Genomic DNA, 25,412 nt, shown 5'->3' with positions numbered 1-25,412 from the left:
TTTAGGGATCGAGCGAGTCAGAGACTTCAAAGGCAGGAATTGGACTCACATATATTCACATCATACATCATACGTAGAGGAGTGAAAGAGCATCTGTTTGAACCATCGAAATGATCAGTTTTCGAAGAAACAACTATATCAACCAATGTTTGTAATTTCTAAACATGAATCCTGTAGTTTGTTTTGCAGCATATTGTTATTTGGCAAATCTGTTTGTTTCTTCAAGACATTAAAAAGGTGTCTCTCTGTAGCCTTCTAGGAAAGTTTGTCCATGGGGTTACTGTATGAATAATGAATCTGTGAAATGCTCCGGCATAGCAAAAATGGCATTTGAAAGCTGCATTTACCTAACAAAAATACTAAAAACAACCTTTTCCTCTTGTTGGTATCACAGGAGGCCAGCTTGTCCATCTGGCTTTACTACAGCGACAGCACCGCATCGCCTCTGACCTTCTTCGACCCGAAGGACTACAACCTCAACGCTTCCACACTGGACGACAAGGTGGTGTCCATATCCCAGGAGCCTCAGCAGCGCTGGCCGGTGGTTGTGGCGGAGGGCGAGGGCTCCGGGGAGATGGTGCGTATGGAGATGACCATCTGCGAGGCCTGTCAGAAGACCAAGCGCAAGAGTGTCATAGCTTCGGCCCCTGTGTACGTGAAAGTCCGCTTCGGCCCGGAGGAAGACTCCGAGGAAGAAATGGAAAGCGAGATCGAAATCGAGCCAGCCCGTGTCACCAGGCGGCCGGTGGTGGACTCCAACCTCGGCGACGGAGGCTTCGAGCCGTCCAACGAGCAGCCGGCGAGCGTTCCCATCGACTACACCAACTTCCCGACCATCAGCAACCAGGAGAGGCCCACCGAGGGAGAGGAAGAAGAGGAAGATGATGATTTCATCCATGCGCCCCGCAGCATGACCGACTTGGAGATCGGCATGTACGCCCTCCTGGGCGTCTTCTGCCTTGCCATCCTGGTCTTCCTCATCAACTGCATTGTGTTTGTCCTCAAGTACCGCCACAAGAGAATCCCCCCTGAGGGCCAGGCCAATATGGACCATTCCCACCACTGGGTTTTTTTAGGGAATGGACAGCCCTTGAGGGCCCAGAGTGAGCTTTCACCCCAGACGGTGGAGAGCCCCATTAACCCCCTGGAAGGGGTACAGACTTGTTGCCATGGTGACCACCACAGCAGCGGCAGCTCCCAGACAAGCGTTCAGAGCCAGGTCCACGGGAGGGGCGACGGCAGCTCTGGGGGCTCCACCAAGGAGCATGGCGAGGAGGCCAGCTCGCCAACCTCCAAGCGCAAGCGCGTCAAGTTCACCACCTTCACCACGCTCCCCACAGAAGACATGCCCTACAACTCCATCCCCATTGCAGATGAAGAGGACATTCAGTGGGTCTGCCAGGACATGGGCTTCCAGGACCCAGAGGAACTTCATGATTACATGCGCAGGATAAAGGAAATAGCCTGAAGGGGCGGCTGTTAAGAAGCACCCTCCTTACAGCTTTCAAAAAATACTTTCCTTTCTATTTTTCTCTTTTTTCACTTTAGTGAGAGAGAACTTTTCACAAACAAAAAGCAAGGCCAACTACACTTCTGTTATTGTTCGTTTTCTTTTTCTTTGCACAGTGCCGTTTCCCGTACACACTTTTTTGGAAGTCAAAAAAAAAATGGAAAGCCAAAGACTAGACGAGAATTTTAAACGCTAGAGAAATGGCTATGTCTGGATGTCCCTTCTACAGAGGTAGAGGAGTACACTCTCAAATGGAATTATAAGCTTCAGTCGTGAGCACTGTTCCGCAGGATGGATTTTAAGTGCTCCGTCACTCCTACTGGAGGTTAGTTAGCGAGCCTGATACGGACAGGAGTGTTTTTAGCAGGATGGGTTGGGTCTTGGCTCTGTGTTTGTCGGGTTGTCCCAACACCAAGTACCTTCTCCAACAAAGAGGCCTTCGATGTGCAGATTACATTTTCAGAGAAACAGCTTTTGGGACGCATTGTTTTACACCAACACAGAACAACATGATGGACAACCAATTGTCAAAGACGCTCATTAAAAACAATGTTACCAATTAATTTTATTTTGCCAGAGTAGGGAAGCATTCGTCAATGGCAGAACCTCCTTCATTGTTCTTGGTACAGCACATGCTATGATTTCATTCAATATCATTACTGTACATTTTGCTACATTTCATACAAATTCCAAGCCAGTGTCCTAATACTGGTTTCATACACTTTCCTGATTAAGTCTAATGCCTTAGAATGGGTTATAGAATGGGTTTCACCGATCACAACTGATTTCAATGCTGACACCCTGTTTTCACACTTTGGGTTAGGGGCCAGTGCGCAGGGCAATTATCCAAAACGCTACAACTTGTCAAAGGTTTAGTTATATTGGGAAATACAAAAGCGTGTACGTATATTGTGAAGTGAACAATCTTCGACATTCTTTGCATGAAAGGAGATACTGAGGCACAATCAGCAATTTTCCAAATTTGTGAATGTTTGTATTGTAATTATCTAATTATACCTAGACAATACTAAAGGACATATGTTGTATCATGCATTACATGCATGCCGTGCCAGACCTGCATCGTACAGCCCTCCCTCGTATGTACATACCATGACCAGCTGAGTTCCTCTTCAGCAGCAACATTACATTGAACTAGTTATTCATGCAGAGATAGAGAAGGGGGAACGTGTTGGCCCATCACTGTAAGCATAGAGTTTCCTCTGCAGTTTTTACTAAGATGTCCCACTGTACACCTGAGAATTACAATGGAAGAACTCTCATCCCACCAAAATATTTTGCAGCAGAAATCGTTCCATTTCCTTTTTTATTTTTAAACACGGTGACCTCGTGTAATCATGCTCCCCATTGAACACCAACGATTTTGTACCGAGTCACGATATTCATTTCCAATCAATCTAAACAGAGAATGAGAAGTACTATGTTTGGTCCAAAACATGTCTGTAATAAAGCATAGATGCTGCAAAGGAGCTGGTCATGACCATCACAGAAGCCAAGCGCACTGGTGCTGACGCATTGGGCTATTGTTATGGTGGTGACGCCTTTTAAGTTTCTCAGGACTGTCTGTGTTTGATGAAATCTTAAATGTAATACTAGGAGTTTTGGTTAGTGAACCTGCACAAAATAGAATGACTGCAAATGATAAATGCAATGGGATTCCATTTATAGGTTTGGTTATGTAGAAGTGTTGGCTAGCTAGAGTGTGATGAAATTTAAAGCACTGGGTGGGATGATGACTGATTCTTTGAAGATCATGTTTCCTACTGATCTGAAGATCTGCCAAGTTTTTTTCAAGAGTAATGGAAAATAAACAGGATGGAAAACTGTTCAATCAGTTTTTAATTCAACTTTATTTGTGTGCTCTAGGGTGTGGATTTGCTGTGTTTTTGTTAATCATATGATGTGCCAAATGACCACAATGGAAGAGCAAATGTCACCCAACCTCTCAATTTGAGTTATGAATCAATTCCAATCAATTAATTTCCACAAAAAACATCAACCTAGATGGCTGACATTTTGTCACCTGCTATTAAGTATTTTTTTTCCTATTCAGTTAATTTCATTTACAGCATGCCATGTGATGTGCGTTCCAAGTGGTTTCATTGAATAATGACCTAATTACACAATGTGATTAAATCTCAATCAAGCCCTATTAACATCTAAAGGTAAATGGTCTTCAAAATCAAAGACAACAATTCTTGCCCTCGCTTCAAACCCACGCTTTTACAAAGAAACCGGTTGAGGAAATGAACTGTTGGTTACAGCCAGACTTTTTTTCTTTCTTTTTTTTTTAACCCCCAATTTAAACGATGGTGTCTCAGGATGAATGTATTGATTCTCTACTGTACTTTGATCATCAGATGGGTATTTTGTCTCATGTATTACTATGGTCAACCCAAATCAGTACCACTGCTTAACAACAACGGTGGATTAAGTTTCTAATAGCAGCTTTTTAACATTATTTTTTTATAGTTCCGACTTTCCAATTTGATTATTCTTTCAGAGATCATAACAAATGTCTATTAAAAACATTTTATGGCTTCTGAGAATTTTTTTATGTTTCCTTTCTCAATGTATATATGTATATGCTAAACCATTTTTGTAATGTGACTTTGGTGAAGGTGTGCATACTTCAGTATACATCCTGTGTTTCTTCTGCAAGCCGCTGCTACTAGAGACTTTCTCACATGTGGATGAATACTTTTGAAGTGTACCCCCAGGTGGAGACATGGTGACCGTGCGCCAGCACACTGACAATACTATGTTCATGTACAGAGCACTGTTCAATTTCCTGTATTCTCCAGAAAAAGTAAACCCTTGTATTTCTCCCTTATATGTAAAGTACTAAAGAAAATACAATACATTAAAATCGTGTCCTTTCTACTCATCATTATAGCACTGTCAGAAAAAAGTGTAATTGGGTTACATACTGTGTATGTGTTCTAATTTATGGATGTATGCAGTCCCTTATCATTCAGTTTATCAGAAATAAGGAAGCCTAAAACTCCTGTCTGCAAACTCCACAACCACCACCACACACCAAACCCCAGACCCACATAAACACACACTTTTCATTCTACTACCATCATATGATTATAGGAGATTGGGACAAATTATAGTTGGGAGAAGTTAAATCAGAGATAGTACATTTAGTGAGATACCGCAGTTGGGATTCTCCCCATTGAGAAAAGTGTCCTCTGTTCCGGTCCGACTAAACGGGCGTGTCCTCTCGTGCCTGACTAACGGTCAGCATAGAACTACACAGGTCCTGCACTGACCTGATACAAAGTTGTTTTCCCTCCAGTTTGGTCAATTGAAGGGGGAAAAATGTGGGGTATTGAACTGCTCAGAACCCTTTCAACTTAGATCAAATTCAGTTCTAGTCTACTGATGCCTCACCCCCACAAATCTGGCAGGTTTCATCTAATGTCTCTGGTTAAATGGATCAGTACATGTAGGTAGGCACTCACTATCTCCATTTATTGTACCTAGCGAGCCTAGGGCGGACCAGTCAAAGTACAGATGTTAAATGGGAACCTGTGTGCCTGTCTGTTCCTGGTCTCCTACTGTATACGAGATACTGTATCTAGAGAATGGGTAATTTAGCCATCTGTCATTTAAGGCACGAGGACGGCTATATATCTGTTGGCCTCGGGGTAGGCTGACCTTAAGTCTTTCCAGTTAGATCTGCTGTCACGTCCTGACCAGTATAAGGGGTTATTGGTTATTGTAGTTTGGTCAGGACATGGCAGGGTAATGTTCTTGTTTTGTATTTCTATGGTTTTCTAGGTTGTGTATTTCTTTGTTGGCCTGGTATGGCTCTCAATCAGGAACAGCTGTACATCGTTGTTTCTGATTGAGAGTCATACTAGGTAGCCTGTTTTCACCTGTCCCTTTGTGGGAAGTTGGGGTTGCATGTGTTTTAGCCTGCAATCCTGTTCGTTCGATCGTTTTCTTGTTTTGTTTGTGTTCAATAAAAGTCATTATGAGCCCTCAACCCGCTGCGCCTTGGTCCACTACATACGACGACCGTTACAGAACTTCCCACCACAAATGGACCAAGCAGCGGGGTAAGGAGCAACAAAGGAATTATGTGGACTATCCGGAAACTTGGACATGAGAGGAGACCCTGGACGGGACTGGACCATGGCACCAGGCTGGGGAATATCGTCGCCCACCGGAGGAGATAGAGGCAGCCAAGGCGGAGCGGCGCCGGTATGAGGCTCTATACACACGGTTGGCATTTAAGCCTGAGAGGCAGCCCCAATAATTATTTTTGGGGGGGCACACGGGTAGTTTGGCTGGGCCAGGATTAAGCCCCAAGCCAACTCCCCGTGCTTATCGGAGGCAGCCTGTTACTGGTCAGGTCCCATGCTATGGGGTGATGCGCACAGCGTCGAGGCCGAGCATTCACAGGCCGGTGTGCGCGGTGCCAGCGCCCCGCATTTGCCAGGGGGAAGCGGGCATCCAGCCAGTAAGGGTGGTGCCTGTACTGCATTCAAGACCGCCAGTGCGCCTTCCCGGCCCAGTGTATCCTGTTCCCGCTCCTCGCACTAGCCCTGAGGTACGTGTATCCAGTCTGGCGTCTCCTAAGCCAGCACCACGCACCAGGCCTCCAGTGCGTCAGCCTAGTCCAACTCGTCCTGTTCCTGCTCCTCGCACTAGCCCTGAGGTGCGTGTATCCAGTCTGGCACATCCAAAGCCAGCACCACGCACCAGGCCTCCAGTGTGTCAGCCCAGTCCAACTCGTCTTGTTCCTGCTCCTCGCACTAGCCCTGAGGTTCGTGTATCCAGTCTGGCGTATCCAAAGCCAGTCCCACGCACCAGGCTTCCAGTGCGTCAGCCCAGTCCAACTCGTCCTGTTCCTGCTCCTCGCACTAGCCCTGAGGTGCGTGTATCCAGTCTGGTGTATCCAAAGCCAGTCCCACGCACCAGGCTTCCAGTGCGTCAGCCCAGTCCAACTCGTCCTGTTCCTGCTCCTCGCACTAGCCCTGAGGTGCGTGTATCCAGTCTGGCGTATCCAAAGCCAGTCCCACGCACCAGGCTTCCAGTGCGTCAGCCCAGTCCAACTCGTCCTGTTCCTGCTCCTTGCACTAGCCCTGAGGTGCGTGTATCCAGTCTGGCATATCCAAAGACAGTCCCACGCATCAGGCTTCCAGTGCGTCAGCCCAGTCCAACTCGTCCTGTTCCTGCTCCTCGCACTAGCCTTGAGGTGCGTGTCTCCAGTCTGGTACCTCCACTATCAGCCCCACGCATCAGGCTTCCAGTGTGTCAGCCCAGTCCAGAGCTTCCGATGACAGTACCCCGTCCAGAGCTTCCGGCAATAGTGCCTCGTCCAGAGCTTCCGGCAATAGTGCCTCGTCCAGAGCTTCCGGCGACAGTGCCCCGTCCAGAGCTTCCGGCGACAGTGCCCCGTCCAGAGCTTCCGGCGACAGTGCCCCGTCCAGAGCTTCCGGCGACAGTGCCCCATCCAGAGCTTCCGGCGACAGTGCCCCGTCCAGAGCTTCCGGCGACAGTGCCCCGTCCAGGGTGTCCGGCGACAGTGCCCCGTCCAGAGTGTCCGGCGACAGTGCCCCGTCCAGAGTGTCCGGCGACAGTGCCCAGTCTAGAGACGGCCCGCAGTCCGGAACCGAGTGAGACGGCCCGCATTCCGGAACCGTTGCAGCCAGAGTTGCCCTACAGTCCGGGGCTCCCAGAGTTGCCCTTCTGCCCCAGGTATACAGCAAAGCGCTTCAGCCCAAGGTCTACAGCGACGCGCTTCAGCCCAAGGTATTCAGCGGGGGTGGACAGGTTAGGTGGTGGACTAAGGCCAGAGCCTGAGCCACCTCCACAGTAGGAGGATTGGGGAGGGTGGGGGGTGTAGCACGGGAACCGTCGGTGACGGCAGCCACCCTCCCTTCCCTCCCTTTAGTTTGGGGGGTTTATTTTGTGTTTATTTTTTGTGTGAGGTGCATCCGGGGTCTGCACCTTTTTGGGGGGGGGGGGGGGGGTACTGTCACGTCCTGACCAGTATAAGGGGTTATTGGTTATTGTAGTTTGGTCAGGACGTGGCAGGGGGTATTTGTTTTATGTGGTTCGGGGTTTAATGGGATATGTATTTATGTAAGAGGGGTGTTTGTTTTATGTGTTCCGGGGTTTTTGGGTAATGTTCTTGTTTTGTATTTCTATGGTTTTCTAGGTTGTGTATTTCTTTGTTGGCCTGGTATGGCTCTCAATCAGGAACAGCTGTACATCGTTGTTTCTGATTGAGAGTCATACTTAGGTAGCCTGTTTTCACCTGTCTCTTTGTGGGAAGTTGTGGTTGCATAGCTGTGTGTTTTAGCCTGCAATTCTGTTCGTTCGATCGTTTTCTTGTTTTGTTTGTGTTCAATAAAAGTCATTATGAGCACTCAACCCGCTGCGCCTTGGTCCACTACGTACGACGACCGTTACATCTGCCTGATGTATCTGTCCCAGTGTAACCAAAGACAAGGTCTTCATGCTATGAATCATTCGATACAGTAACATTGACACGATGGTTATTTAATGTGCCCATTTGGATGATGCTACAGTATATTGGTAGCAGAGGATAGGGTGCGGTGCCCCAAAATAGAGTATATTTTGGAAAGCGCTATATGTGATCTAGACGTCATGAATACACTGCTGTCACTCAAGGGAAGCAATCTCATATATTTAATTCGTAATAGTTGATCTAGGATAAACATGTTATCTGCAACATCTGTAGGATAAGTCGAAGATGGAATAAACACACATGAATATGAAAGTGATGGCCATACAATCAAACAAACAATGTGCATACTATCAGTGATCTCTTGCAGAAACCGGCATGTACTGCACAAAACATACATACCCCGTCATGGCACTGATGAACAGCAATGTTATGTTTAATTCATCATCGTTGGGGGATAAGAAGTTAATATGACAGGATAAGTAATGAGTTTTAAAAACACTGATAGTAATACAGGAATAATAATTGTGATAATTATGAATGATTTTCATGTCATGTCCCTTTGAGACCAATATGTTATGTTGTCACTGGGCAACAATGCTTTGTTTAAATAAAGTTAAGGTAATGTGCGAACAGAAAATAACACTATGGGGCCAGTTTCCCAGCTAGTCCTAACATAGGAGAGTTATCTCCTATGTTAGTCTGGGAGGAAAGCTGTCTGGTTTTCAGTCCAGGTGTATGCTTGATCTGTGTCCAGGAAGCAGATCCTACGTGTTGCTCATTATATGTGACCTCCATTTGATTTTTTAAGCACATTTGACAATACAGTTACTACAACCCAATATCCATACCGCTTGCACACCACATTGCTTCATTCTAAGTGGTCTGCTAGTGTGGCCATTGGAACAGAACCAGTGTCTCGATCCAAGATCATTTGTTTTGCTGCCATCATGAGTTGATGGAGAGTGATCTCCTATGTTAGTCTGGGAGGAAAGCTGTCTGGTTTCCTGCCCATGTATGACTCACACCTCCTGCATTCATTAACATTCAGCTTTATGTCAAAAATGAACTTGTTAACACATTTATGAATAATTAACAAGGGGTGCTGCCTTCGTCTCCTCCATGCAAGTGAAAGGTTAACGTAATCACAGTCGCAAGGTAATGCCCGAAATATTGACTGAGGTTGTTCACAATATGCACATAGACTGTAAATAAGTGGTTGGTTCAGTCCAGCTCATTTAAATGCACAGGGGTGTATGTGAATATGAACAACCAACCAGGATAAAATATACAGAGCTACTGTAGAGAAACTGTTTAGTCTGGAGCTGTTACCGAAAGGTGGTTTCTGTTCAGAGGTGGTAAGATGTTTTTACCTTGCTGATGAGGTAGTTAAGAAATGGCCCCCATATTCCCATTTAGAAATCTGTCCAGAATTGAAGGTATGGTCTGCAGAAGAAACTCAATTTCAACTGCATTGTATGTAAGGTGTGTATATTACAGGTATGATATACATTATTGCTGAGGCCAAAATATGTCTAATCAATACATCTAGGTTAATTATACATTTTAGAACATAGGCTCACATAGGCTCATAGCGTGAGAACAGAATTGGTATAGAATGTCAACAAATAGCATACGCTTTCCTAGTGTTTTCATGAATGTATTGAAATCAATGGAATTTTGTCCTATATATCCCCATATTATAGACCGATGATTGTACTAGTCCTAATCTCGTTCCCAGCTGGCTCTTCTCTCTATCGAACCTTCTCTGTCGAATCTACTGTATATGCGGTAGCAAATGAGCTTGGGGACAAGGTTATACCAGTCCCCGTATTTCTGTAATTACGTGCATCTAAATGCAGAGGACTATTTTACATTTCTGTTTCCTTCCTAAAAAAACTGCCCATGTAGATTAAATGTGGCCGTGGCATTTACATAAGTGCTACTTACCCACCAGCAAATCAATTTATGGCAGGTGAATAGTGAAAAACATTAACAGGGGGTTGTGCTGGACGGTGATAAAGAGTTTCAAATATATGTGTACATACCTTCTAATAATTAAACCATGTAGGCTACCCTCCTGTGATGGATAAGGAAGTTTGTGCGAATGGAGAGTCGCTTGGAAATGATCGAGGGAGGGTAATTTTTTAAGCTGTCCGTCCCCCTCAACAGTAGCAATGGCTTGTGTGTGTGACCTTTCTCCATTGTGCATTCTATCTACAACTGAGGCTGACAAACAATCAGATTTAAGTCTATATCAAGGGATTACAGGTGGACTATTACATCAACCTGAGCCCTGAGGCAGCCAATATACAAGATCTCCAAATCATATTTAGGGTGCATCCTGTGTCACCTATTCCTTTAATCTGTTCATCAAAATGTATGTGGGTCATCTCATGTAGGCTTTGGTTTGGGAGACTAGCTCTAATTTATTTTCTGTTTTGCCACAGCTAGCTGTTATATAAAAGGATTAAACACCAGGTTTTATATTACTGTAGGAATGCTTATCTTGGATCTGGTCCCCCCTGTCCATGTAATGTTATTCATGTGATCTTATAGGTAAAAAAACAGACCCTAAATCAGCAATCCTACTCTGCTAAGATTGATAAGGCCAATGAACTGTAGATTAGTCAGCTCAAGACTACACCAGCCAGGGGATATACTGTTGTCTCTTTTCTTCCAGTATGCCAATAGGCATTGTGACTCTTGAGTCAAGGACTTGATAGAGTAGCCTAGATTTCCATCTGTGTGGCCTGGAAAGAGAACTGGCGAAAAGAAGCACACAAGCGAGTGTGGTGGCTAGCAACAGAGCGGCTGTCAAATCAACCGTCAAACATCATTCGTCAACGCTGTTATCACAACTCCAATTTAGGTGAGTAATGTGTTTCTTGGTAAATGTGACACCTCATGTCATAATTGTTGTGAGTCCACGATGTAGAACCCATATGCTCTCCATTCCATAAGTTTGGCTGTCCAGCTGGAATGTGGCAAGTTTGTAAATGAATGCTGCAGCATATGTTGCAGGGATGTGCTGTGGACTGTGTGTAAGAATTAGATCAAATTGAACAAAAGGCTGTTATTTGTCTGTGGAGAGTGCAGTGTGTAGCCATACATTGTTAGGCATTTCCTCTGCAACACAGAAAGTATGTTTTAATGTACAGTCGTGGCCAAAAGTTTTGAGAATGACACAAATATTAATTTTCACAAAGTCTGCTGCCTCAGTTTGTATGATGGCAATTTACATATAATCCAGAATGTTATGAAGAGTGATAACATTTAACATTTACATTTAAGTCATTTAGCGGACGCTCTTATCCAGAGCGACTTACAAATTGGTGCATTCATCTTATAATATCCAGTGGAACAACCACTTACAATAGTGCATCTAAATCTTTTAAGGGGGGGTTAGAAGGATTACTTTATCCTATCCCAGGTATTCCTTAAAGAGGTGGGGTTTCAGGTGTCTCCGGAAGGTGGTGATTGACTCCGCTGTCCTGGCGTCGTGAGGGAGCTTGTTCCACCATTGGGGTGCCAGAGCAGCGAACAGTTTGGACTGGGCTGAGCGGGAACTGTGCTTCCTCAGAGGATGGGAGGCGAGCAGGCCAGAGGTGAATGAACGCAGTGCCCTTGTTTGGGTGTAGGGCCTGATCAGAGCCTGAAGGTACGGAGGTGCCGTTCCCCTCACAGCTCCGTAGGCAAGCACCATGGTCTTGTAGCGGATGCGAGCTTCGACTGGAAGCCAGTGGAGAGAGCGGAGGAGCGGGGTGACGTGAGAGAACTTGGGAAGGTTGAACACCAGACGGACTGCGGCGTTCTGGATGAGTTGTAGGGGTTTAATGGCACAGGCAGGGAGCCCAACCAACAACGAGTTGCAGTAATCCAGACGGGAGATGACAAGTGCCTGGATTAGGACCTGCGCCGCTTCCTGTGTGAGGCAGGGTCGTACTCTGCGAATGTTGTAGAGCATGAACCTACAGGATCGGGTCACCGCCATGATGTTAGTGGAGAACGACAGGGTGTTGTCCAGGGTCACGCCGAGGCTCTTAGCACTCTGGGAGGAGGACACAATGGAGTTGTCAACCGTGATGGCGAGATCATGGAACGGGCAGTCCTTCCCCGGCAGGAAGAGCAGCTCCGTCTTGCCGAGGTTCAGCTTGATGTGGTGATCCGTCATCCACACTGATATGTCTGCCAGACATGCAGAGATGCGATTCGCCACCTGGTTGTCAGAAGGGGGAAAGGAGAAGATTAATTGTGTGTCATCTGCATAGCAATGATATGAGAGACCATGTGAGGATATGACAGAGCCAAGTGACTTGGTGTATAGCGAGAATAGGAGAGGGCCTAGAACAGAGCCTTGGGGGACACCAGTGGTGAGAGCACGTGGTGCGGAGACAGATTCTCGCCACGCCACCTGGTAGGAGCGACCTGTCAGGTAGGACGCAATCCAGGTGTGGGCCGCGCCGGAGATGCCCAGCTCGGAGAGGGTGGAGAGGAGGATCTGATGCTTCACAGTATCAAAGGCAGCAGATAGGTCTAGAAGGATGAGAGCAGAGGAGAGAGAGTTAGCTTTAGCAGTGCGGAGAGCCTCCGTGACACAGAGAAGAGCAGTCTCAGTTGAATGCCCAGTCTTGAAACCTGACTGATTAGGATCAAGAAGGTCATTCTGAGAGAGATAGCAAGAGAGCTGGCCAAGGACGGCACGTTCAAGAGTTTTGGAGAGAAAGGAAAGAAGGGATACTGGTCTGTAGTTGTTGACATCGGAGGGATCGAGTGTAGGTTTTTTCAGAAGGGGTGCAACTCTCGCTCTCTTGAAGACGGAAGGGACGTAGCCAGCAGTCAAGGATGAGTTGATGAGCGAGGTGAGGTAGGGGAGAAGGTCTCCGGAAATGGTCTGGAGAAGAGAGGAGGGGATAGGGTCAAGTGGGCAGGTTGTTGGGCGGCCGGCCGTCACAAGACTCGAGATTTCATCTGGAGAGAGAGGGGAGAAAGAGGTCAAAGCACAGGGTAGGGCAGTGTGAGCAGGACCAGCGGTGTCGTTTGACTTAGCAAACGAGGATCGGATGTCGTCAACCTTCTTTTCAAAATGATTGACGAAGTCATCCGCAGAGAGGGAGGAGGGGGGGGGAGGGGAGGAGGATTCAGGAGGGAGGAGAAGGTAGCAAAGAGCTTCCTAGGGTTAGAGGCAGATGCTTGGAGTTTGGAGTGGTAGAAAGTGGCTTTAGCAGCAGAGACAGAAGAGAAAATGTAGAGAGGAGTGAGTGAAAGGATGCCAGGTCCGCAGGGAGGCGAGTTTTCCTCCATTTCCGCTCGGCTGCCCGGAGCCCTGTTCTGTGAGCTCGCAGTGAGTCGTCGAGCCACGGAGCAGGAGGGGAGGACCGAGCCGGCCTGGAGGATAGGGGACAGAGGAAATCAAAGGATGCAGAGAGGGAGGAGAGGAGGGTTGAGGAGGCAGAATCAGGAGATAGGTTGGAGAAGGTTTGAGCAGAGGGAAGAGATGATAGGATGGAAGAGGAGAGAGTAGCGGGAGAGAGAGAGCGAAGGTTGGGACGGCGCAATACCATCCGAGTAGGGGCAGAGTGAGAAGTGTTGGATGAGAGCGAGAGGGAAAAGGATACAAGGTAGTGGTCGGAGACTTGGAGGGGAGTTGCAATGAGATTAGTGGAAGAACAGCATCTAGTAAAGATGAGGTCAAGCGTATTGCCTGCCTTGTGAGTAGGGGGGGAAGGTGATCGGGTGAGGTCAAAAGAGGAGAGGAGTGGAAAGAAGGAGGCAGAGAGGAATGAGTCAAAGGTAGACGTGGGGAGGTTAAAGTCACCCAGAACTGTGAGAGGTGAGCCATCCTCAGGAAAGGAACTTATCAAGGCGTCAAGCTCATTGATGAACTCTCCAAGGGAACCTGGAGGGCGATAAATGATAAGGATGTTAAGCTTGAAAGGGCTGGTAACTGTGACAGCATGGAATTCAAATGAGGAGATAGACAGATGGGTCAGGGGAGAAAGAGAGAATGTCCACTTGGGAGAGATGAGGATTCCAGTGCCACCACCCCGCTGGCTCGATGCTCTAGGGGTATGCGAGAACACGTAGGCAGACGAGGAGAGAGCAGTAGGAGTAGCAGTGTTATCTGTGGTAATCCATGTTTCCGTCAGCGCCAGGAAGTCTAGGGACTGGAGGGTAGCATAGGCTGAGATGAACTCAGCCTTGTTGGCCGCAGACCGGCAGTTCCAGAGGCTGCCGGAGACCTGGAACTCCACGTGGGTCGTGCGCACTGGGACCACCAGGTTAGAGTGGCAGCGGCCACGCGGTGTGGAGCGTTTGTATGGCCTGTGCAGAGGGGAGAGAACAGGGATAGACAGACACATAGTTGACAAGCTACAGAAGAGGCTACGCTAATGCAAAGGAGATTGTAATGACAAGTGGACTACACGTCTCGAATGTTCAGAAAGTTAAGCTTACGTTGCAAAAATCTTATTGACTAAAAATGACGAAAATGATACAGTACTGCTGGCTGGTGGAGTAGGCTAGCTAGCAGTGGCTGCATTGTTGACTTTGAACGTGTAGCTGGCTAGGTAACCTCGATAGTTTCAGTACTACACCTTGTCATGATACAAAGCAACTTTGTAGCCAGCTAGCTAACATAACACTAATCAAGACGTTCCTTGTAATATAGTTAGTTTCTACAATGCTACTCGTCGGTAATAGTTGGCTGGTTTAGGAAAAATGGCGTCGCGGGGGACGGAAATAGCTGGCTAGCTAACCTCGGTAATTACTAAACTACACAATTATCAAGCTATGACAAAGACAACTAAGTAGCTAGCTAGGTAACACTGCACTAGTCAAATCGTTCCGTTGTAAAGTATTAGTATTAGTATCTACAGCGCTGCTACTCGGTAACGGTTGGCTAGCTAGCAGTGGGTTAACCTCTCTGGGCTAGGCGGGACGAATTCGTCCCACCTACGTAACAGCCACTTGAAGCCTGTGGCGCGATTTTCAAAACCTTAAAAATCCTATTACTTCAATTTCTCAAACATATGACTATTTTACAGCTATTTAAAGACAAGACTCTCGTTAATCTAACCACACTGTCCGATTTTAAAAAGGCTTTTCAACGAAAGCAAAACATTAGATTATGTCAGCAGAGTACCAAGCCAGAAATAATCAGACACCCATTTTTCAAGCTAGCATATAATGTCACAAAAACCCAGAAGACAGCTAAATGCAGCACTAACCTTTGATGATCTTCATCAGATGACAACCCTAGGACATTATGTTATACAATACATGCATGTTTTGTTCAATCAAGTTCATATTTATATCAAAAACCAGCTTTTTACATTAGCATGTGACGTTCAGAACTAGCATACCCCCCCGCAAACTTCCGGGGAATTCGCTAACATTTTACTAAATTACTCACGATAAACGTTCACAAAAAGCATAACAATTATTTTAAGAATTATAGATACAGACCTCCTCTATGCACTTGATATGTCCGATTTTAAAATAGCTTTTTGGTGAAAGCACATTTTGCAATATTCTAAGTACATAGCCCAGCCATCACGGGCTAGCTATTTAGACAGGTCACGCGGCTAAGCCCAGAGTCCCTTGATCGGCCACTTGAGAAAGGCGATAATGTGTTTCAGCCTGGGGCTGGGATGACGACATTCAGGTTTTTCCCGGGCTCTGAGCGCCTATGGACGACGTAGGAAGTGTCACGTTAGAGCAGAGATCCTTAGTAAACGATAGAGATGGCAAAGAAGTTCCAGAAATGGTCAGACAGGCCACTTCCTGTAAAGGAATCTCTCAGGTTTTGACCTGCCATTTGAGTTCTGTTATACTCACAGACACCATTCAAACAGTTTTAGAAACTTTAGGGTGTTTTCTATCCATATGTAATAAGTATATGCATATTCTAGTTACTGGGTAGGAGTGGTAACCAGATTAAATCGGGTATGTTTTTTATCCAGCCGTGTCAATACTGCCCCCTAGCCCTAACAGGTTAATGATGACTAGGTGTGTTGACTAAGTCTGGCGCCGCGTCGCGGCTGGCTAGCTCACCTCGATAATTACTCAAACTACACAATTATCTTAGATACAGAGACAGCAAAGACAACTATGTAGCTGGCTAACTAACACTAACACCACACTAATCAAGTCGTTACGTTGTAATGTAATAGTTTCTGCAGTGCTGCTAGTCGGTAGAAGTTGGCTAGCTAGCAGTGTTGACTACGTTAGGAGGACGAAGATAGCTAGCCTCGATAATTACTCAATTACTCTAAACTCTAAACTACACAATTATCTTTGATACAAAGATGGCTATGTAGCTAGCTAAGAAGAATTGCTCAGATCAAACAAATCAAGCCGATAAGATGAATTGCAATGATTTGCAAAGTCCCTCTTTGCTATGCAAATGAACTGAATCCCCCCAAAAACATTTCCACTGTATTTCAGCCCTGCCACAAAAGGACCAGCTGACATCATGTCAGTGATTCTCTCATTAACACAGGTGTGAGTGTTGACGAGGACAAGGCTGGAGATCACTCTGTCATGCTGATTGAGTTGGAATAACAGACTGGAAGCTTCAAAAGGAAGGTGGTGCTTGGAATCATTGTTCTTCCTCTGTCAACCATGGTTACCTGCAAGGAAACACGTGCCGTCATCATTGCTTTGCACAAAAAGGGCTTCACAGGCAAGGATATTGCTGCCATTAAGATTGCACCTAAATCAACCATTTATCGGATCATCAAGAACTTCAAGGAAAGCGGTTCAATTTTTGTGAAGAAGGCTTCAGGGCGCCCAAGAAAGTCCAGCAAGCGCCAGGACCGTCTCCTAAAGTTGATTCAGCTGCAGGATCGGGGCACCACCAGTAAAGAGCTTGCTCAGGAATGGCAGCAGGCAGGTGTGAGTGGATCTGCACGCACAGTGAGGTGAAGACTTTTGGAGGATGGCCTGGTGTCAAGAAGGGCATCAAAGAAGCCACTTCTCTCCAGGAAAAACATCAGGGACAGACTGATATTCTGCAAAAGGTACAGGGATTGGACTGCTGAGGACTGGGGTAAAGTCATTTTCTCTGATGAATCCCCTTTCCGATTGTTTGGGGCATCCGGAAAAAAGCTTGTCTGGAGAAGACAAGGTGAGCGCCACCATCAGTCCTGTTTCATGCCAACAGTAAAGCATCCTGAGACCATTCATGTGTGGGGTTGCTTCTCAGCCAGGGGAGTGGGCTCACTCACGATTTTGCCTAAGAACACAGCCATGAATAAAGTAAGGTACCAACACATCCTCTGAGAGCAACTTCTCCCAACCATCCAGGAACAGTTTGGTGATGAACAATGCCTATTCCAGCATGATGGAGCACCTTGCCATAAGGCAAAAGTGATAACTAAGTGGCTCGGGGAACAAAACATCTATATTTCTCCTTTATCTAACCACACTGTCCGATTTCAAAAAGGCTTTACAGCGAAAGCAAAACATTAGATTATGTCAGCAGAGTACCAAGACAGAAATAATCAGACACCCATTTTTCAAGCTAGCATATAATGTCACAAAAACCCAGAAGACAGCTAAATGCAGCACTAACCTTTGATGATCTTCATCAGATGACACACCTAGGACATTATGTTATACAATACATGCATGTTTTGTTCAATCAAGTTCATATTTATATCAAAAAACAGCTTTTTACATTAGCATGTGACGTTCAGAACTAGCATACTTCCGGGGAATTTGCTAACAATTTACTAAATTACTCACGATAAACGTTCACAAAAAGCATAACAATTATTTTAAGAATTATAGATACAGAACTCCTCTATGCACTCGATATGTCCGATTTTAAAATAGCTTTTTGGTGAAAGCACATTTTGCAATATTCTAAGTACATAGCCCAGCCATCACGGGCTAGCTATTTAGACACCCGGCAAGTTTAGCACTCACCAATATCAGATTTACTATTATAAAAGTTTGATTACCTTTTGTTGTCTTCGTCAGAATGCACTCCCAGGACTGCTACTTCAATAACAAATGTTGGTTTGGTCCAAAATAATCCATCGTTATATCCGAATAGCGGCGTTTTGTTTGTGCGTCCCAGACACTATCCGAAATGGTAAATGAGGGTCGCGCGCATGTTGCAATTCGTGACAAAAAAAATCTAAATATTCCATTACCGTACTTCGAAGCATGTCAACCGCTGTTTAAAATCCATTTTTATGCCATTTTTCTCGTAAAAAAGCGATAATATTCCGACCGGGAATGTCCATTTAGCTAAACAGAGGAAAGAAAACAAAGCTTTCGGTCGACGCGGGCACGAGCCTGAGTCTCACAGTACTGTAACCAGCCACTACCCAAACGCGCTACTTTGTTTCAGCCAGAGCCTGCAAAGCCACGATTCAGCGTTTTGCCGCCTTCTGAGAGCCTATGGCAGCCGTAGGAAGTGTCACGGGACAGCTAAGATCCTCACTCTTCAATAAACAGAGACAAGAAGAACGACACCTTGTCAGACAGGCCACTTCCTGCATGAAATCTTCTCAGGTTTTTGCCTGCCATATGAGTTCTGTTATTCTCACAGACACCATTCAAACAGTTTTAGAAACTTTAGGGTGTTTTCTATTCAAAGCCAATAATTATATGCATATTCTAGTTACTGGGCAGGAGTAGTAACCAGATTAAATCGGGTACGTTTTTTATCCAGCCGTGAAAATACTGCCCCCTAGCCATAACAGGTTAAAGAAATAATCTTATTAAATACTTTTTTATTTACATAGTTGAATGTGCTGACAACAAAATCACACAAAAATAATCAATGGAAATCCATTTTATCAAGCCATGGAGGTCTGGATTTGGAGTCACACTCAAAATTAAAGTGGAAAACCACACTACAGGCTGATCCAATTTTGATGTAATGTCCTTAAAACAAGTCAAAATGAGGCTCAGTAGTGTGTGTGGCCTCCACGTGCCTGTATGACCTCCCTACAACGCCTGGGCATGCTCCTGATGAGGTGGCGGATGGTCTCCTGAGGGATCTCCTCCCAGACCTGGACTAAAGCATCCGCCAACTCCTGGACAGTCTGTGGTGCAACGTGGCGTTGGTGGATGGAGCGAGACATGATGTCCCAGATGTGCTCAATTGGATTCAGGTCTGGGGAACGGGCGGGCCAGTCCATAGCATCAATGCCTTCCTCTTGCAGGAACTGCTGACACACTCCAGCCACATGAGGTCTAGCATTGTCTTGCATTAGGAGGAACCCAGGGCCAACCGCACCAGCATATGGTCTCACAAGGGGTCTGAGGATCTCATCTCGGTACCTAATGGCAGTCAGGCTACCTCTGGCAAGCACATGGAGGGCTGTGCGGCCCCCCAAAGAAATGCCACCCCACACCATGACAGACCCACCGCCAAACCGGTCATGCTGGAGGATGTTGCAGGCAGCAGAACGTTCTCCACGGCGTCTCCAGACTCTGTCACGTCTGTCACGTGCTCAGTGTGAACCTGCTTTCATCTGTGAAGAGCACAGGGCGCCAGTGGCGAATTTGCCAATCTTGGTGTTCTCTGGCAAATGCCAAACGTCCTGCATGGTGTTGGGCTGTAAGCACAACCCCCACCTGTGGCCGTCGGGCCCTCATACCACCCTCATGGAGTCTGTTTCTGACCGTTTGAGCAGACACATGCACATTTGTGGCCTGCTGGAGGTCATTTTGCAGGGCTCTGGCAGTGCTTCTCCTGCTCCTCCTTGCACAAAGGCGGAGGTAGCGGTCCTGCTGCTGGGTTGTTGCCCTCCTACGGCCTCCTCCACGTCTCCTGATGTACTGGCCTGTCTCCTGGTAGCGCCTCCATGCTCTGGACACTACGCTGACAGACACAGCAAACTTTCTTGCCACAGCTCGCATTGATGTGCCATCCTGGATAAGCTGCACTACCTGAACCACTTGTGTGGGTTGTAGACTCCGTCTCATGCTACCACTAGAGTGAAAGCACCACCAGCATTCAAAAGTGACCAAAACATCAGCCAGGAAGCATAGGAACTGAGAAGTGGTCTGTGGTCCCCACCTGCAGAACCACTCCTTTATTGGGGGTGTCTTGCTAATTGCCTATAATTTCCACCTGTTGTCTATTCCATTTGCACAACAGCATGTGAGATTTATTGTCAATCAGTGTTGCTTCCTAAGTGGACAGTTTGATTTCACAGAAGTGTGATTGACTTGGAGTTACATTGTGTTGTTTAAGTGTTCCCTTTATTTTTTTGAGCAGTGTAGTTGCAGAGAGTCCCTTTAATTGTCATATAATAATTCTGCAGGAGGGGTGAAGTCAGGCGCAGGAGACTCAGGTACGTGAAACACGTAAATATTTTAATGAAGGAAAAAACCAAGTCCAAAATATAAAGCCGACCAGGCCAGGGAAAAATATTCCAACAAAAAGAAGACTAAACAAAATCTTCAGAATATCACGGGACGCAGCCCAGCAACCCTAATGCCAAAACGCTAAATATAAATGGACAGAAAAGAAATTCCCCTAACCTACAAGAACAGACACGAAACAAATCCGCACAACCCCAAACAAGAAACTGACAAACGAAATACCCTTCCACTAATTACAAACAAGAAACAGGTGCGCACAAAACAGACATAACTAACAAACACATGAAACATGGATCGGTGGCAGCTAGAAGACCGGGGACGACGCCGCCGAGCCCCGCCCGACCGGGGAGTGGCGCCACCTTCTGTGGACGTTGTGACAGTAATCCTAGATTCAGATCATTCAGGCGAGAAAAAACATCACTCAGATAGGCCAGTCGTGTGAGAAACTCGTCATCATGCAATCGGGCAGACAAGTGAAAATTATGGTCAGTAAAGAAAACTTTAAGCTCATCTCTCAATTTAAAAAATGGATCAATACTTTTCCCCTTGATAACCAGCGCACTTCTGTATGTTGTAAAAGTGTTACATGGTCGCTGCCCATATCATTGTATAGTGCAGAAAATACACAAGAGTTCAGGGGACTTGCTTTAACAAAGTTAACCATTTTCACTGTTGTGTCCAAAACATCTTTCAAGCTGTCAGGCATTTCCTTGGCAGCAAGAGCCTCTCGGTGGATGCCGCAGTGTACCCAAGTGGCGCGGGAGCAACTGCTTGCACGAACGTTACCACTCCACTATGTCTCCCTGTCATGTCTTTTGCGCCATCAATATAAATACCAACACACCTTGACCACCAAAGTCCATTTGATGTCACAAAGCAGTCCAGTACTTAAAAAAGATTGTCTCCTGTTGTCCTGGTTTACAGTGGTTTGCAGAAGAGGATGTCTTCCTTAATTGACCCCCCATAAACGTAAAGGACATACACTACCGTTCAAAAGTTTGGGGTCACTTAGAAATGTCCTTGTTTTTGAAAGAAAGCACATTTTGTCCATTAAAATAACATCAAATTGATCATAAATACAGTGTAGACATTGTTAATGTTGTAAATGACTATTGTTGCTGGAAACGGCAGATTATTTATGGAATATCTACATAGACGTACAGAGGCCCATTATCAGCAACCATCACTCCTGTGTTCCAATGGCACGTTGTGTTAGCTAATCCAAGTTTATCATTTTAAAAGACTAATTGATCATTAGAAAACCCTTTTGCAATTATGTTAGGACAGCTGAAAACTGTTTTCCTGATTAAAGAAGCAATAAAACTGTCCTTCTTTAGACTAGTTGAGTATCTGGAGCATCAGAATTTGTGGGTTCGATTACAGGCTCAAAATGGCCAGAAACAAAGACCTTTCTTCTGAAACTCATCAGTTTATTCTTGTTCTGAGAAATGAAGGATATTCCATGCGAGAAATTGGCAAGAAACTGAAGATCTGGTACAACACTGTGTACTACACCCTTCACAGAACAGCACAAACTGTCTCTAACCAGAATAGAAAGAGGAGTGGGAGGCCCCGGTGCACAACTGAGCAAGAGGACAAGTACATTAGAGTGTCTAGTTGGAGAAACAGACGACTCACAAGTCCTCAACTGGCAACTTCATTAAATAGTACCCGCAAAACATCAGTCTCAATGTCAATAGTAAAGAGGCGACTCCACCGATGCTGGCCGCGTAGGCAGAGTTGCAAAGAAAAAGCCATATCTCAGACTGGCCTATAAAAAGAAAAGATTAAGATGGGCAAAAGAACACAGACACTAGACAGAGGAACTGTGCCTAGAAGGCCAGCATCCCGGAGTCGCCTCTTCACTGTTGACGTTGAGACTGGTGTTTTGCGCGTACTATTTAATGAAACTGCAAGTTGAGGACTTGCGAGGCGTTTGTTTCTCAAACTAGACAATCTAATGTATTTTGTTTCTGGCCATTTTGAGCCTGTAATCGATCCTACAAATGCTGATGCTCCAGATACTGAACTAGTCTAAAGAAGGACTGTTTTATTGCTTCTTTAATCAGGAAAACAGTTTGCAGCTGTCCTAACATAATTACACAAGGGTTTTCTAATGATCAATTAGCCTTTTAAAATGATAAACTTGGATTAGCTAACACAACGTACCATTGGAACAGAGGAGTGATGGTTGCTGATAATGGGCCTTTGTTTGCCTATGGAGATATTCCACAAAAAATCTGCCATTTCCAGCAACAATAGTCATTTGCAACGTCTACACTGTATATCTGATCAATTTAATGTTATTTTAATGGACAAAAAAATTTGCTTTCTTTAAAAAATAAGGACATTTCATAGTGACCCCAAACTTTTGAACGGTAGTGTATACCAGGAGCTGTGCCAGGCCTGCCACATCTGTTGACTCATCCAGCTGTAACGCATGGAATTCACTGCCTTGTATGCGAAGCAGTAATTGTTTCAAAACATCTCCTGCCATGTCACTGATGCGTTGTGAAACAGTGTTGTTTGATGAAGGCATTGTCTGCATAGTTTTTTTGGCCTTTTCTCCCAGCATTGTCCCAGCCATATCCGCAGCAGCAGGAAGAATTATGTCCTCCACAATAGGATGGGGCTTGCCTGTCCTAGCCACTCGGTAGCTCACCATATAACATGCTTCTAGCCCATTCTTGTTAATTTTTTTTACCTTTATTTAACTAGGCAAGTCAGTTAAGAACAAATTCTTATTTTCAATGACAGCCTAGGAACAGTGGGTTAACTGACTTGTTCAGGGGCAGAATAACAGATTTGAACCTTGTCAGCTTGGGGATTCAAACTTGCAACCTTTCGGTTACTAGCCCAACGCTCTAACCACTAGGCTACCCTGTCGCCCCAATTGGCATCTGTTGCTTTTTAATGGTATCTGTTGCTTTTATACGTCTTACGACTCGAAAGTCATCTTAGTTCTTGCTCAAAAAACTCCTGTGGCTTATTTTTGTGAGAGTACTTCTGCACATATAACACACTGTGGCTGAGGAAAGGCACTACTCCCAATATAAGTGAACCCCAAATCAATGTAGTTCCCATCATATTTCCAACGTCCCTGTCTAATGTTCATTCGGTGCTTTCCTGGGTAAAGGAGCAGTAGCTCTTCGGCTGCATCAGATTCACAACTGTCAGTGTCCATGCTAGCTGGGCTAACAACAAATGTAGAATTACTGCTAGCATTTGATTTGTTTGTGTAAGCAGAACAACTTGTGTCGTCGGCAGGTGCAGGTGTAGTACTGCTGGTAGTAGCAGTTCTACCATTAGAGCTGGTATGTGTCTTTATGGACGCGGGCCTTACTGTTTTTAACCTGTTAGGGCTAGGGGGCAGTATTTACACGGCCGGATAAAAAACGTACCCGATTTAATCTGGTTATTACTACTGCCCAGAAACTAGAATATGCATATAATTATTGGCTTTGGATAGAAAACACCCTAAAGTTTCTAAAACTGTTTGAATGGTGTCTGTGAGTATAACAGAACTCCTGAGAAGATTCTGTACAGGAAGTACCCTCTCTGACCATTCCTTGGGCTTCTTGGCTCTGTTTATTGAAAATTTAGGATCTTTGCTGTAATGTGACACTTCCTACGGCTCCCATAGGCTCTCAGAACCCGGGAGAAAGCTGAATGATGTAATTCCAGCCGCTGGCTGAAAAACTTTAGCGCCTTTGGTTAAGTGGTCTATCAGAGGACAATCAGACTGAGGCGCGTGCACGGGGCGACACCATGTTTTTAGTTTCTCTCTCTTTGTACTAAAACACAGATTCCCGGTCAGAATATTATCGCTTTTTTACGAGAAAAATTGCATAAAAATTTATTTTAAACAGCGGTTGACATGCTTCGAAGTACGGTAATGGAATATTTAGAATTTTTTTGTCACGAAACGCGTCGGGCGCGTAACCCTTATTTACCCTTTCGGATAGTGTCTTGAAAGCACGAACAAAACGCCGCTATTTGGATATAACTATGGATTATTTGGGACCAAACCAACATTTGTTATTGAAGTAGAAGTCCTGGGAGTGCATTCAGATGAAGAACAGCAAAGGTAATAACATTTTTCTTATAGTAAATCTGACTTTGGTGAGGGCTAAACTTGGTGGGTGTGTAAATAGCTAGCCCTGTGATGCCGGGCTATCTACTTAGAATATTGCAAAATGTGCTTTCACCGAAAAACTATTTTAAAATCGGACATAGCGAGTGCATAGAGGAGTTCTGTATCTATAATTCTTAAAATAATTGTTATGTTTTTTGTGAACGTTTATCGTGAGTAATTTAGTAAATTCACCGGAAGTTTGCGGGGGTATGCTAGTTCTGAACGTCACATGCTAATGTAAAAAGCTGGTTTTTGATATAAATATGAACTTGATTGAACAAAACATGCATGTATTGTATAACATAATGTCCTAAGATTGTCATCTGATGAAGATCATCAAAGGTTAGTGCTGCATTTAGCTGTGGTTTGGGTTTATGTGACATTATATGCTAGCTTGAAAAATGGGTGTCTGATTATTTCTGGCTGTGTACTCTGCTGACATAATCTAATGTTTTGCTTTCGTTGTAAAGCCTTTTTGAAATCGGACAGTGTGGTTAGATTAACGAGAGTCTTGTCTTTAAAATGGTGTAAAATAGTCATATGTTTGAGAAATTGAAGTAATAGCATTTCTAAGGTATTTGAATAACGCGCCACGGGATTCCACTGGCTGTTAAGTAGGTGGGACGAAATCGTCCCACTGGCCCTAGAGAAGTTAACCATTGATCCATTTTCGAGAAAAACGGAATGAGCAGCAGCTACGTTTGGCTACATACGGATCTTTAGTGGAATTCCCGCGAGAGAGTAACGGTTAATGTGATTGGATGTTAATTATTTGACTAGGCTACCTGTATTTGACATTGTGTTGTTATTTCGCTGAACACTAGATGGTTCAATTATATTTTTGGCAGTGAAACGAGGCTACTCAGTCGAGAAAAAAACCTCACCCAAATGTATAGCCCCGTTGGAAAATATAAAATGAACTGTTCGAAAATGTGAAGAAAATGTTGTCA

The 25,412-nt window shown here is 45.2% G+C and overlaps 1 protein-coding gene across 2 annotated transcripts in view; it reads left to right on the top strand.

Moving 5' to 3' along the window:
- Positions 1 to 4,397, top strand: part of tmem132e (transmembrane protein 132E) — a 367,581-nt gene extending 363,184 nt beyond the window's left edge. For both annotated transcript variants that reach the window (XM_014197869.3, XM_014197868.3), the window contains exon 9: positions 395 to 4,397. In XM_014197869.3, the coding sequence (XP_014053344.1) occupies positions 395 to 1,468 (1,074 nt within the window). In that variant the 3' untranslated portion in view covers positions 1,469 to 4,397. The remainder of the gene's footprint in view (positions 1 to 394) is intronic.
- Positions 4,398 to 25,412: the final 21,015 nt, after the last annotated feature.

Source organism: Salmo salar, chromosome 04, assembly GCF_965601325.2.
Source record: "Salmo salar chromosome 04, fSalSal1, whole genome shotgun sequence".
In the NCBI taxonomy this organism is placed as follows: Eukaryota; Metazoa; Chordata; class Actinopteri; order Salmoniformes; family Salmonidae; genus Salmo; species Salmo salar.
The sequence above is the reverse complement of the archived record's forward strand: the minus strand, read 5'-3'. Positions and strand labels throughout refer to the sequence as shown.